Source organism: Malus domestica, chromosome 15, assembly GCF_042453785.1.
Source record: "Malus domestica chromosome 15, GDT2T_hap1".
Lineage (NCBI taxonomy): Eukaryota > Viridiplantae > Streptophyta > Magnoliopsida > Rosales > Rosaceae > Malus > Malus domestica.
In genome coordinates, this window is record NC_091675.1 from 9,546,981 (window position 1) to 9,562,021 (window position 15,041).

Genomic DNA, 15,041 nt, shown 5'->3' on the forward strand with positions numbered 1-15,041 from the left:
TAATCACCCGTTTAATAACTGTTTATTTTGGGTAAACTCGCGAAACCCGTTAACCACCCGTTAAGACCCATTATTGAGGACTTTTGTGTAATTTCAACAGTCCTCTAACAAAACCCTCAGCACTCAGGTTCCTCACTTCTCTTTCTCTCGCAAGTCGCATCGTCGCACGGCTTTGCTCTCTGAGACTGAGAGATCGCTCATCGGCCATCGTTGTGCTCCTTCCCTTCCGAATCCACCACTCTCTCTCTGGTAAGCTCTAATTCCCTTCCACCTCTTATTTCATGCGTAACAATATACATACTAAAATTTGTTCATGGGTTGTGCTCATTCCCTTCCACCTCTGGTTTTCTTTTTCTTTTCTTTTTTTATTTTTTATTTTTTGGTTGTGTTTTGGATAATGGGTTTTGCTTTTTGTTCATGGGTTTTGTGTAAAATTTGTTCATTTGTATTTTCTCCTATTAAAATTTCCATTTTTGGGTAATTTGGAGTTGTTAATGCCGAGGTGTGTAATTTGGATGACGAACGAAGAAATGTTTTGCGATTCATTAATGCCAAGGTGTGTAAATTACATTACTTTGTTAAGTGGGAGATTGAAAAGAATTGAGTTTGCTTTGTTTTGCGAATAAACTTTATGCCGAGGTGGGGGATTGAAAAGAAATGTTTTGTAATTTGTTAAGGCTCATGTTTTGCGATTCCGAGGCTCTGGAGTTTGGGTTGGATGTTTATTGTTTATTTGTTAAGGCTCATGAATTGAAAAGTATTGAGTTTGCTTTGTTTTGGTTGGTTTTTGGATTGGAATTGGGTTGTTGTTGTTGTTTGGTTTTACTGAAATTGATACGAACAACATAAGTTACTGCTCAATAAGTTTCTATATCCTCCCTGTGTAGGCATCCTGCTCATACTTATATATTTCCTTCTATTTTTCTCCTGGCCTTCGAAATGTTTCCCTTTTAGGTGCTTCTTATATTTTATATTCATAGGTGCCTACTGCTTAGTAATTAATTTGATTGATACTTGAGACTCTGTAGTGAATTACCCAGACTTGAGACTCTGGAGTTTGGGTTGGATGTTTATTGTTTTCCTCTATTACATTGAACTTTAGTAATTAATTTGAAGTCATACTTTATATTTTGCACTGTCTCATGATGGTGGATCGAGAACAGGCAATGGTAATGGTATTTAAGCCATGAAGTTTTCGGGGACAGAGACATTATGGATGGATAAACTCTCCATTCTCTTAGGTTTTGACTCATAATGATGTTTCCTTCTCTCTTTTGTTTTTAAATTATGTCTCTTGTTTTTGCATTGATTAGGTCTTAGGTTAAATCTTTAGTGTCGAGACTGTTGTAGATTGTCGATGAGAGAAAGAACATGCATTGATTAGGTGCATGTAGTGTAGGGGGAGAGTAAGAGGAGAGGTCCTGAGCAAAAGTCTAAACTTGTACATGAAGTGGATGCCTTTGGTGATGAAATTGGGAAGATTTATGATCAGTAAAGTAAGAAAATCTCCTATATTTGAATGTTATTTTCTGAGAAGCTTGAGGGTATACTTGTGGCTTGCTATTGTTTTTATTTTGGACGATGAAATTTAGAACTGACTTTTCAAGAACTTTGTATGTTTTGGTGCGGGTTTGGGGTATTTACATCGAAGAATTAGAGAGGGTCAATTGACACATGCATTAAGAAGGATTGCATAAAACACTCGAGTACAAAAGTAAAGTGATTGTATTGGTGTAACTTACACCGTGTAAGTAAAGTGATTTGAAAGAAGTAATTTTCATCATTGTGCTGTTGGTATTCACACAGTTTATTCGTTTATGGTTAGTGCATATGGTATGTATTTTAACTTGGTTCTTTTTAAAGATATTTTTTTGTGATGTTTAATGATTAGGATGGATTGTGCAATATTAATGCTTACTTTTATTGTGACAAGCTTCTTACTAATGGAAATTTCACTTGTCAAGGAAATTTCACTTAAGGTGAATGTCAAAGGCAAAAAAGGAGCAGAGGATGCAATGCTAGAAGAAGGTTGGCAAAAAAGCAGCAGAGAATGCAATCATGCAATGCAAGAAGAAATAGAGCCACTGTAGACTCTGTAGTGAGACATTGATTGAGACTTGAGAAAGATAATTAATATGTTTTACTTAAACAATTTCCCGATCTATGTTAAGATTCGGAGACACATGTAATTGATAGAAAGTCGAATTCTACTATATAAAAACACAATCATGCTAGTGTTAGGTTAATTTAATCAGTTGTTATCCATTTTAATTGGCCTATTAATCAACTTGATATTCAAAATGTGTTTCTACATGGTTCTTTGAGTGAGGAAGTTTATATGCGGCAACCCCCTGGTTTATTGATCAGCAACGCTCGTTGCAACCATGGGCCATGGTTGTGGTTGTTTCATTTAGTTATTGCGGCAAGTAGACATGACAGACATAAACATGTTTGGTGACATTCCCAATCTTGTACATGCACACAAACCGAATGAAGGAAGGAGGTGGCTAGCACAAGCACTAGAATGTTAAGAACGGGTGAAATTGATTTGGATGAAATGTGTATATATATATATAATTTTTTTTTAAAAAAAAAGGTTAACAGGTGAAACGGATGACCCGTTTACAGGTCTAGTCTAGATAATATCCTCACATTAAGTTCCAAAACGTGGCAATTTTCTATGGATCTCAAGTGAGCTTCATGCTCGCTCGTGCATGCACGTGAAAGCGGGAAAATCAAATACGACAAAAACTCTATTCTGTTTGTTTTGGCCACATTCGTTTTGGATTAGTAGATAAGATAAGATTCAAGATCTAATCCGACTTCCTAATCAGTCAATCCAAATATTGGAATATCTTTATTCTTTAATTATTTATTGTTCGCTTCCTATATTGCTTAATCAGATGGTGACTCGAATGTCTTTATTCTTTAATTATTTATTGTTTGCTTCCTATATTGCTTAATCAAATGGTGACTCGAACCATAATCAATGCTAATCATATCATTAACACTATGGATAATGCCCTAAAACAAATATCACCATCATCAATCAGCTAAAAAGTATTTTCACTTTAACCCGATATATATCTCATATCCAACTTCTCTATCGTCAAAATTGCTTGTGTATAAAAGATAATATCGTATTATAATCATGAATGTAATAAGTAATTTTTATTTAAAGATGACCATAATCACGAAAAAATACTACAGTTAATCTCATGTGCACACGTACATAGTTGACCATGGTACAACTCGATCAAGTAAACACGATTTAGAATTATGATATGTAACATGTGATGTGACAGCCCGTCCATAATTTTAAGAGTTTTTAAAGTTTTAATAAAGGATTTCACAAAAATGCCCTTTGAGGCACGCACATTATTCGAGGTTAATAGTTGTGTCGTGTCATCTAAGATTTGTTTTCTTAACATATCCTCGTAGTACTCGTCGCTACGGACGTGTGGGTGCTGACGGTTCGTGATTTGGAGTTATATCGAAAAAGTTATTAACGTTTGAAATTTGGGATTTTAAGGAATTATAATTTTAGTAAAATCCAGAATTTCTTTTATGAAAATGGACGGCCCAGATTTAATGAAGAATGAAATGGATGGCTTGGATGTAAGAGAAAGAAAATAAAAATAAAAATATGAAAGAAGGTTTTGTGTGTGTGTACGTGAAAGGAAGAAGAAGAAGATGGAGGATTGGGCAAAGCTGCCCAATCGGAACAAGAGAGAGGGAGGAGTTGGGCCAACCAGAAAGAAGAGAAAGTGGAGGACCAATCAGAGGGAGAAGAAAGGAGGAAAGGAGAGAGGGCGAGAAGCGGAGGAGAGAAGGAAGGAAACGGGTTTTCCCCCAACCCGTTTACCCGCGCACCCACCTCCATTTTTCCGACGATTTTCACCGGATTTCTCACGAATTGGATCAAGGTACCACTCCCAATCAACACCTAGGTCTTCATGTTTCAACCCACAAATCATGAAATTTGATGATGATTTGGTGAAAACTGCATCTGTGGGTGCCACAACTTTTTGTTCAAATTGTTCAAATCTTGAAATGTTTTCTTTCAATTACTAACACCATTAGCATTCCCCTAGGACCTGGAACAAATCCCAAGCATTGGTTGGGACGGCGGAATTGATTTGAAGGTCGAATTGAAAACACCCAATTCTAGGGTTCTTCACGGTTTTGGTGAAATTGGAGCTCTTCCAGGCCAAATTGGCCTTGGCCACAGGTATAAATTTTTCTCTACTCATTGAGATCTTCAATTCTGTATTTTTTGAGAATTTTTGGAAATAGTTGGATTTTCCGGCCAGCCGGGGCGGCCAACCGCCACCCGCGGCGGCCCGTGCGGAGGCGCGTGGCCAATGGCCCGCCAATGTCATTCTTAGCATGTGTTTAAGGTTCTAGGTTCAGTTTTGATAATTAATGGACGTAAATTGAATAATTGAACCTAAGTTCGTTACGATTCGTGGTTAGGTGAAAATGTGAATTGACGATCCGACCGTTGGATCGTCACCAAACTTTGATACATTATAATACGTAATATTTTAGGATTATAGGAACTTACGGATTGGGAATCCAATTTACGGATCTTCCGGAATTGGAGTTGTAAGTTCATAAAATAAAATGTTAACCGTCACTTGGTTTTGGAAATTGACGGAGATCCGACCGTTGGATGGTAATGAAATTTTAGGATGTCGTCCTAGAGGTATATTGTGGACCTATGGAAGTTATGGATTTGAAATCTGAGTTGCAGATCTTCCGGATCGAACTACATAGTGACGTGTTTTATATAAGTTACATATTCTATCGATATGAATTCTGAGGTTGGATTTAATTATTGTTCTAGGCGCCGATCGTCATGACGCCTTGATGTGTGGTGCTAGGGAGTTGTTGGGCGAACTCCAGGTGAGTGGGCAGTATTTTCTGTTTATACCTATATACTATGAATTTTCCCAGAAATTGAGTTTTAATGAAAGTATGTTTCTAAAATGCCATGCATGCATGATATGAGTTATATGAATTGATAATTGATGCATATATATATGTGAATTGGTGCTGTGGACGCACATGTAAGTATCAGGTGAGTTTTATGTTATTCATGTGAATCATTGATGATGTATATTATGTTGATAGCTCATAACCTGCAATCATGGTGTTAGTGCTTATATTATTCACCTCGCACCACACGCTCACCTTGGATCCAAGTAGGTGCATGTCGTACAAACCATGAAAGGGTTCCGACATGTCGTACAGACCATGAGAGGGTTCCGACTGATAGGTGACCTTAGATTATGTGCACATATGATTGATGAGAGAAGCACTAGAGCGTATTATTACACCATTCATGTCGTACAGACTACTTCAGGTAGTTCCGACTTATATGCAGTGTAGTGCCGCACAGGTCACCGAGGTGATTCTAGTTGGATTGGATGTTGAGCTATAGAATTAACCGTACATGACCAACTGCAGGGTCTCCGGTTAATTCACCATTTCACCTGTTACATTGATGCATCATTCATTATGTTTTTGAAATTATAACATGGCATGCTTTCTGGTTTTTGAGAAAAATTGATGATTTGAGATTTATGAAAAGTATTATGCTATTATGCTATTTTCTGGGAAAGTATACAGGTTTTACAGCGAGGGTTAGAAATGTTTTAAATGAAAAGTTTTCGAAAAACTTTGTTTTACTGACCCACTCAATTTTGTTTTGCGCCCCTCCAGGTTCTAGATAGCAGAGCTTTGGTGGCCACGAGGAATCCAAAGGTGTTCTGACAGAATTCACAAAAGTAGGACTCACCCCCGGGTGTTTCATCTTAGTAATTGTATTTTCAAAGCTTCCGAACTGTGTAAATGGTTACGTCACTCTCACGTGACGGCCAGCATGCCCTCCTTCGGGGAGGGGTGTGTTATGTGACATGTAAATCAAATTAATGTTTATTTTGGTAAGGAAACTATGATTAGAGAGTAATTATTAGGGTCACAAAAAATGCAAAAACAGCAGTTTACCTAAAAAACAAAAAAGGGGGTAAAAATGGCACGTGCATAATAAACACAATCAAACTCTCTGAGTCCACGAATTCTACACGACGCGGCTTTCACACCAAAATATCCAAAAAATAATTCAAATTTAATTCATTAAGTTTAAATGATATTAGGAGGAAAAAAAAAGAAAAAACCGGTACCACGCACGACCCACGGCCACGGCTTCTTCGGGTGTTCCAGCTACTGCTTACGCCGCAAACGTCGCTTCCTCATCCCCCACCACTCACTCCCCCTCAACCCATAAATATGCTTTCGCCCGCCACCTCTTCTCTCCATCAACCACAAAAAATTTAGAGCCCTGTTTGTTTCCCGAGAAAATAAAAAGAAAAAGTAAAACTCCGAACTCCAATCTCCAATCTCCAATCCAATCAATGTTGAACGAGGAATTCCGGTCTCATTCGCCGACGTCGCCTCTCCACCAGAAGCGCCACCTCCGATCAATCTGCCTCTCGGGCTGCTTCTCCGGCATGAGCACACACCCATTCGACGTTCTCGACAACGACGCAGACTACTACCACAACAGCAACAACCAGAGGGCCCGGACGCCGCCGCCGAGGTCGCCTCTGCCGGAGATCAAAGGCCGCTGCATGCAACTCATATCAAAGATCGGCGGCGGAGTTAGGTCCGGAAGAGTGCGCCGCCGCAACGCCTCCGCCGACTTTAGCTACGACCCCTCCAGCTACGCCCTCAACTTCGAGGATGACGCCTGCAAGGCCGATGACCAGCTTCTCAACGGATTCTCGGCTCGGCTCTCGGCTTCCTCAATCCCGACGACGCCGCACGAGAGGAAGATAAACCGCAATGCGCTCGACGACATCTTGGAGAGCGAGGAGGAGTTGGCAGCTGCTGCGGCGGCTAACGAGAACAATGCGAAGAGCCGGGCGAACGGTGGCGTGCCTCCGAGGAGGCGGGGGAGGAGCCGGCACTCGTCGTCTTCGGTCGACTTCAGCTACGAGCCGTCGAGCTACGCCAGGAATTTCGAGGACGACGTGAACCGAGGCGATGAGATGATATCCCTCAGGAGGTTTGGTGGTTTGCTGGCGCAGCCGAAGCAGAGCTTGACGGTGACGACGCCTCCGCCTGCCAAGTGTTCGGCCTTGGGTCCGGAGATTGCTGCGTTTAGTTAAAGACTAAGTGCGTTTTGATAAATTGCAAGTGTGTCGTCGTCATATTCTAGGGTTCTGCAACTGAAATGAACGATAATATTTTTCAGTTGAATTCGAGATTCCGTACGACGAGCGACGGTTGGGATTTTTTGGTTCAGAGTCGAGAGAAATGCGGGGGCGGGGGTACCGTGGCTGTTGCTTATTGGGCTGGCCCATTAGAGCAAATATCCGTTGACCAGCTTTGACAAAGAAAGAAGTAGAGACGCAAATGAAGGAAATAATACGACATAAAGCCCATTTTACTTCAAATTGTAATCTGGCCTGATGAGGCCGGCAACTCGTATTGTTTTTTCCTTATTATTTAATTAAATAATTTTAGGAGAGAATCTCGTGACGTGATTGAAATTAGGAAACTTTAACGAAAAGTTTTCGTTACTGTTTATTTTAACGAAAAATCATATTTTTACACTAAAAAGTCGATCATGGTACAATTTATTTTACCCTTTATTTTGTTTTTATCGTTAAAACTCAAAAGTGTTCAAACATTTTTCATTAATTTTTTTTTTAAATTATGGGTTTTATTTTTTATTTGGTTGTTTTTTGTTTTTAGTTTCAATTTCATGGCTTCAAGTTTGCACAAGAAATGTAGTGGGAAGCACGAAGAAACCAAACGAGCAATGAAAAGAAAACGAGTTAAAATATGACAAAAAGATGGATTAAATTCAAATTAAAAACCCTAAAATCATAGCTGAGAAGGTGGCTAGAATATTAGAATAATAAGGTCTTCTAGCAAAAATTGGTCATAAAATTTCATTTACTTATAAGTTAGAACATTGTTTAGCTCCTTACATATAAAAATTCAATCTTTCTCATTTGACACGAGAAATAACTCTCAAATATTAATTAATCCGAACATTTAACGAACTTAAGCACCCAATCACCAAAAAGAAAAAAAAGAAGACAAAACATCAGTTTGGTTTGTTTAAACTGTGAATTAACAGATGCCATACAACTACAAGTCTACAAGTCAGACCTGCAAATGGCAAGGGCCGGCACACGCAGTTTCCTAACACGTAACTCACTTTAGCTATTAGCTATTAATTAGCTAGCACTAATTACATAATTATTAATTATTGATTGCATTATTCATACTATATATACTTTGATCACCCTTTTGCATCAAATCACATATTTTGATATCAAGTCCTGAATCCTCATGGCAAACCCACGTGAGAAAATGCCCTCGGTTCACGAATTTCCATCGCCATTGGAAGTGAACGATGAAGAAATAGATCCATCTTTTTCATGCGGTTGTTTATGGGCACTGTGTGGAAGAAGGATTGGAGCACGGAGATATCTGCTACAACAACAAGAAGGAGAACAAGCGAAAGAGAGTTGGTTGGTGGAGAAGGTTAAGAAAGCGCGAGAAATTTCGGAGGTTTTGGCAGGACCAAAGTGGAAGAACTTCATCCGATCTTTTAGTACGATATACAAGAAAAGAAGGGTGCAGTTTCAGTACGATCCACAGAGTTACGCGCTTAATTTCGATGACGGAAATGTTGATAGGGAAGCAGAGGGTGCTGCTGCTGCATACCATCATTTTTCGAATAGTGGATCATATGCAGCGTCACAAGGGATGAATGCCAAGTTCTGATTTGCTAGATTGATCTTCCTGCAGACGTTGATCAAATTGTTTGTTTATAGATATAGAAACTGTGCATTACTCATTCTTTGATTTGATTTGATTTGATTGTTTTGTTTCTTCAAAATTTATGCTAACGGCTGAATTTTGCCACTAGTTTTTGTTTTTGAGAGGGTTAATCTCCAAGCCATGTTGCGTAGAGCTGCTCTACATTCACTGCTGAAACTTTCGTTAAGTCGACTCTTTCAGGCATGAAGGCACATAAATCTTTGATTTTTTCCCCTTCCGGTTTCGAGTTGAGGATCAGATGAACAAAAATGTGAATTTACAAGTGTGTACGTACATGCACTTGGTATGAACCGAATATGCACGCATCTGCAGCCCGAATACATTAGGAAAGTTTGAAAATAGCCAAGTTTCGGACATGCTAAAGAATCCTGGTGCATTTTCTTCAACTTTTAGAATTTTAAGCAGTCGATCAGAGATTGAGCCCTGCTGGAGGGCGGTTTGAGCAATGCTTGAGGGGAGGGATTGAACAGCTTCGTTTATAAATCACAAATGAGCGCCAAAGATGCGACTTAAATTTTTACATACCATTACTAACAAATTTATCATCTCAACGACAAATGTAGAAAAAAGCTAAAATCATGAGCGTGATGTAAGGAACCAAAAGCTCAGGTTTGTACACCCCCACAACTCTCACTATTCTTATTCACAAAACTGAAGATTACAAACAAAAAATTGTAAGCCCGCGGTGGACTATCCAATTCGCAGTTTCAGTAACACAATTCCTAAACACTCATGAATTCCTATTGATATATTCATATTACATACGCGTTGATCATCTGCATCCTTTGAGCATACCTGTACTATAACGGCTCATAACGGGTTTATAATCGCACCTTCACAATCAGAGTTAGCCTTCTTTCCTTTAGTAGAACCAAAATATGATTCTTTCACCAGAGTCCTGTAGTCTTCTTCCATGAAGTCCTATGCTATCGCAATTTCTACGTTGGAGCTGTAAATGTCGTGGAAACGAGTGAATGAATATCACCAAAACCAGACTGGCTCTCCATTTCCTTTTACCCATTTTATATGAACCGGTCGCCACTGCTGTTTTCACCTGCATTACTTCTTTTCAAATTAAGGTTGGCGCAAGGCTCATGAAAAATGTGAACTTAAGAAGAATGAACGGTTCAATTGGTATACCTTTTGCGCTTGCTCTTCAAAACCGTGGAGGTTGAAGGATTGCTGTGCCAGTTCCTCTTCCGCTGATTGATGAACCAGTTGTTTATCTGCTTTAAATGCAAACCAGTTTCCTGTACCAACCTAGCCTTGTCCTCCTCCTGCAAATTAATACAAACACCATGCTAGTTTAGATATTGGCGAGAACAAAAATTTGCGGATTTATGAAATGTGTTTAGGGTTTAGGAATTTAAGAAGCCTGTAGATTTTCGTATGTTTAGAATGCAAACTCAAAGAGCTTCTCAAACTTACAGTTGGATATGGCCACTTCGAATGTGATTGCCACCAAGCTTTTAGGACAGAGGTGGTGTTGCCAGGAAGTTTTCCGGCTCTTCTCTTGCGCATAATCTCCTCTCTTATGTCAACGATTTTCTCCTTGTAACCCTGCAAAATTTGTTCATATAAGTAAAAGGGATAGCAGATGTACCATGAACAATTTCATGATTTAGTACCTGTTTCAGTTCATGCTTCAGTTCTTGCCTCACGCGCTCCATCAAGGACCTTTCACTCTCTGTCGGTATAAGAGGGCCAAATCCCATGCTGTCATGACCCTCCATACTTCCATCAAACAAGTTTGCATCACTATCTACTTGGTCGTCTTCGTCATCAGACATTGTAGCACCTGTTCCTTCGCCGGGGGAAACTCCTGTTTATGTAGTTTGTGTAAGCAAGTTTAACTTGCTGCCAAAGAGACATGACCACCGTCGTTGCAAAAGTTTACCTGTTAAGCTTTGAAGTGATTGCTCAATCTCCCAGCAAGCCATCACTGCTTCCATTGCATGCACCCGGACGTGTTGTTGCAGTTGTTCTTTAAACGAACAAAGCAACAAAACATAATGCCTCTGTATCATCAACAACAAAAGCAAATCAAAATTTTTGTATTTAAAAAAAAAATTTATCGGTTAAAACACATGATGGACACTACAATTTGCAAGTGACATTGCAGAGGGAAAGAGTTGTCTTATCTCTCAGCTTTTTGTCTTCCCGCATGTTTTTTGTTATAAAAAGATTGGGGGATTCAGAACGGAGGCTTCGCTTTTATTTATTATGTCAAGAGTCAGCACTGTCTTCCCTTGTAGCCTTAAAGCTTTTTCAGATCCCTATAATATATCCCTCGAAATCTTCAACCATCTCATCTCATCCCAAGTTCTTCCTACGTACCAATAAATTCCTCGTATCGTGTAATTAATTTAATAATTATCTGTTTGAATTCGAAACTTTTTAAAATTGGATGAGGACTGATATCATAATAACCATTGTTAAATTATGAGTATCAAATTCAAATAAATTTCTTGTTTCCAAAGATCAAAAATTGCAAATATTAATTTTACAAAATTTGGTTTCCATTTAATTGACAAGAAAATTTCTCACAAATTTGATGTGTGTTTTAATTTATTATAGCCAATTACCCAAATTTGATGACTCATTCGTCACTACTATAAAAATTCAAAAGCAAAGGCAAGTCATCACCAAAACGCAAAAGAGCATTACCATGAACTGATCAAGCTCCTTGTCATCGCCGACCATGCCATTCCCCAAGGCGGAGTACTTCGCCACCACATTCTGCGACTGAGCCAGCTGAGCGTCGATCCTAGGCAGCTGGTCCACCGGTGTCGCGATCCGCAGGCACGCTACGTGTGCCGACAGCAGCGGCTCGTACAGCGGGTGCGCCAGAATTTCGGCTTTGTGTCTAGCGTTCTGCCAGTTCATCACCCCGCCGTCTCCTCCTCCGCCTCCGCCGGGGATGCCGCTCTCGACGACTCCGCCTTCGCTCTTGTTGAGGTTGCTGTCGGGCTTGAGGTCTGCGGAATCATGGGACATCGCGGCGATCATCGAGTCGCCGGCAACGGTGACGTCATCGATGACGTCGCTGTGGTTGCGGTGGAGGATCGGACGGTGGGACTGGGAGAGCCATTGGTTGGAGGCTTGGGAGGCCGCGGAGTCGGAGGCGGTAACGTGGAGGTTCAGGAAATTGGATGCACCGCCGCCGTTGTTGTTTGCGTTGTTGCTATTGGTCGGGTTGGTGTCGGCGTTGGTGAAGTTGCGGAGGAGGGCGGAGTTGAGCCAATTGGGGGCTGGCTGAAATGGATGGTGGGGCTCGGGGGGCTTGGAAGTCGGGTCGGTTTGGTCCGATTGATATTGCTGGTGCTGTTGCTGGGTTTGGTCGGTGAAGTGGTGGAGAGGGAGGTCCTGGGAGAGGTGGTTGTGGTACGCCATGAATACGGATGATCAGCTGGGTACACCAATTTACAGTCGGAGAAGGAAACAGAGGCGCTCTGTTATTTGTTTTTCTTTCTTTCTTTTCTGTCTAAAAAATGAATTAAAAAAGGAGAAGTGAAGACGATGATTCAGAGGACATGGATGAAGAATTCGGAGCTCTGTGAGCAGAGGGAGAGGAGAGACTACAAGACAAAGATATATGGCTGGATTTGTATATCTATATATCTATCCCTCTCTGTTCTCTGTAGACTATATGGTCTGTGTGTGTTTTCAGAAATGTTGAGAGAGAAAGATGAGACCTTTTGAGAGAGAGAGAGAGAGAGTGAGATTGAAAGGGTTTAGTTTTAAGGGTTGATGGCTTATATATGGTGAAGCTGTTTAGAGAGAGAGTGAGAGAAGATTTGGACACAGTAGTTTTCGGGGAGGGCAAAAATGGGCTCGAGAAACTGCTTTCCCAATTAAAAAAATAATAATGTTAGAAAAATTAAATTTTAAAAAATAAAAAATATGGAAGTTGATGATTGATTGTTTATTTAAACGTTGATAAACGTGCTTATTTCTATTCACATAATTTAGTTTACAAATTTAATCTCTCTAACATTACTCATAAAAAAATAGTGGGATTTTTTGGGAAAGTTAAGACTGTAAATCTCACATTTGAGATTTTAAAAACTTGAATGGACTCATATGCTTATAAGCAGTTCATTTATTATAAATTGATTTTATTTAAAAATCATCATATTTGACGAGGCGTGTAAAGAGTGTACATCTCATTGGATAATTGAGATACATTTTATGTCTTTAGAACAAGTTGAGCTTTTTCATGTATTATCAATTAATTTTATTTAGACCTTGATCTTTTTTAAAGAGGTGGCCCTATTATTATTATTATAAAGAAATCTAAAATTGGGGGCCAATAGTAAATTTAGGTTTATATTGATATTTGAATTTTTTATATCAAAGAAAAGTAATGGTATGAGCGAAGACTTGTCAAAAGATGTATGGGTTTGATTAGCGAACTTATAATTTAAGAAATATTAGTGTATTTTATAATTCCAATTTAACGATTAACATAAGTAGGTTTAGCTTGGGGTAGTTGGGATCTCTATTCACTTTATGGGACATTATTTATGTTTAAGTTTTAAAACTCACAACAAAAAGTTAGCATCACAAGAAGGAAAGAAAAACAAAAAGCAAAAGATAACTCAATGAAAATCTTGGCATGTTATTATCACCAACGTGGATTAGCTTAATAATTAATGATTTGATGTTTACTTTAGTAATAATACCCAAGAAATAAACAAAGATTAGACAAGTTTAAGGCGTGATTTCGTTCTGTCTTCAAATAGTGCAATTTGTTTTATAACATGGTTAAATTTTTGAATGATTGCTAGAAATTTTCTAACTAATTATCTCATTTCAATTTTTTCACTTTTACTTAGGTCATGCGTACTTCATTAGTACGTTAAATTAAAAATTAAATTACTTTCTAAGTGACACTAAAATATTAATTTTAATAACAAAAAATAATAGTGAGATTTTAATACACTTTGAATTGTAATTTGAGGTCATCCTAGCAACCTTCCCACAGGCCCACAACTCTTGGAGCGTGCATTCCACGTCATCCTAGCCAGCGTGACGAACTACCAAACCAGCACCGGCGCACCGGCCTCTTCAGGTGACCGGCCGTAGCCGATAAAATAAACGTAAAGACGGGAAGCGCCGGCGTCGCTCCTCTCTCCGACCCTCGCTGGAAAGCGATGCCTGGACACGCGTCGCGCTGCGCTCGCTTGGACCACGGTGTGGGGACCAGCTCCAAGCACGCGCCAAGATCAGCAGATCTAGGCCGCACACGTGGATAGATATGAGAAGCGGGACCACTGAGAATTTTTGACTTCTGTGACAGCCGCCGGCTTAATCAATTCGCGGTGTGGTCCCCCTTGTGGGTTGTGGTCCCCCAAGCTCGTGGGGCCCGGATGAGAAGAGTAGGAAACGTTAAAACAATTTTGGCGGGGCCCGTTAGAGGAGCGCGGTCCGCGGATGCTGTATGGCGTTTATGGCTACTTACATGGCTTTGGCATCGGTCCCCCTGCCTAGTTGCTCTTTAGTTTTCTTATTTTTCAAAATACTTGGGAATTCTTACACTTAAACTGTAGTTTGATACGTGTGAATAATTTTTTTATATAGATTTCATGTTTATTTCAGTACGCAAGCCTACTTAACAAATCTCATAACATAAGTAAACGTATGCTCACGTCGCAACTAATAAAAAAAAAACGACGACTAAACTAAACTAGTAGTTGAGCGTTCCTTGTTGTTCGGATCTTGATCGGGTTGAAAATCTCAACAATGTTTTAGTGCAACCCTATTACCCATCCTTTCCGTTTTGTTCATGTTTGGGTTTTTAGGTCACGACAACGAATGAGTTCTCAATATCTGAGTTAAAATTCCTCTCTAACTTCTAGTTAAAAATTGTCACTTAGCTGCTTATTATCTGAAAGTAAAAATGAATGATATGTTAACGGTAAATAGTTAAATACATTTTTTATCACTCTAAAAATTCTCATTTGTAAAAAAAGTTATATAGCTGTGTGAATGTGTAAATCCATCTTTTCTCGGACATTCTTGACCATATTTATTGTGGTCCATGCACTAGCATCTAGCAACACTACGGTCAAGCTATTTACAATCATCATTTGTTGTTGTCGAACTACAGTCATCATTCAATTGGTTTAACTGCGAGGTGTATTGACATTTCTTTCTAAATCTGTCCATTTGAG

General features: G+C 39.4%; 3 protein-coding genes and 1 long non-coding RNA gene across 6 annotated transcripts; 3 read left to right on the plus strand and 1 right to left on the minus strand.

The window, feature by feature from the left end:
• Nucleotides 1-3,679: 3,679 nt before the first annotated feature.
• LOC139192168 (uncharacterized) lies at nucleotides 3,680-5,915 on the plus strand. Its single transcript, XR_011576098.1, has 4 exons — nucleotides 3,680-3,926; nucleotides 4,095-4,231; nucleotides 4,850-4,908; nucleotides 5,728-5,915. It is a non-coding gene; the product is annotated as an uncharacterized lncRNA (long non-coding RNA).
• A 122-nt stretch (nucleotides 5,916-6,037) lies between these two features.
• Nucleotides 6,038-7,540, plus strand: LOC103456239 (uncharacterized). Its single transcript, XM_008395919.4, has one exon. It carries the CDS (start codon nucleotides 6,420-6,422, stop codon nucleotides 7,173-7,175), a length of 756 nt encoding a protein of 251 aa, XP_008394141.1. The 5' UTR covers nucleotides 6,038-6,419; the 3' UTR covers nucleotides 7,176-7,540.
• An 830-nt stretch (nucleotides 7,541-8,370) lies between these two features.
• Nucleotides 8,371-8,808, plus strand: LOC103456238 (uncharacterized). The gene has a single exon (XM_008395918.3). It carries the CDS (start codon nucleotides 8,371-8,373, stop codon nucleotides 8,806-8,808), a length of 438 nt encoding a protein of 145 aa, XP_008394140.1.
• Nucleotides 8,809-9,475: 667 nt separating this feature from the next.
• Nucleotides 9,476-12,626, minus strand: LOC103456237 (homeobox protein knotted-1-like 3). 3 transcript variants are annotated; one of them, XM_008395915.4, is made up of 6 exons: nucleotides 11,533-12,626; nucleotides 10,763-10,883; nucleotides 10,494-10,687; nucleotides 10,294-10,425; nucleotides 10,006-10,142; nucleotides 9,476-9,927 (listed from the first exon to the last, which is right to left on the minus strand). In XM_008395915.4, the coding sequence occupies exons 1-6, from the start codon at nucleotides 12,256-12,258 to the stop codon at nucleotides 9,888-9,890; spliced, it is 1,350 nt and encodes a 449-aa protein (XP_008394137.1). In that variant the 5' UTR covers nucleotides 12,259-12,626; the 3' UTR covers nucleotides 9,476-9,887.
• Nucleotides 12,627-15,041: the final 2,415 nt, after the last annotated feature.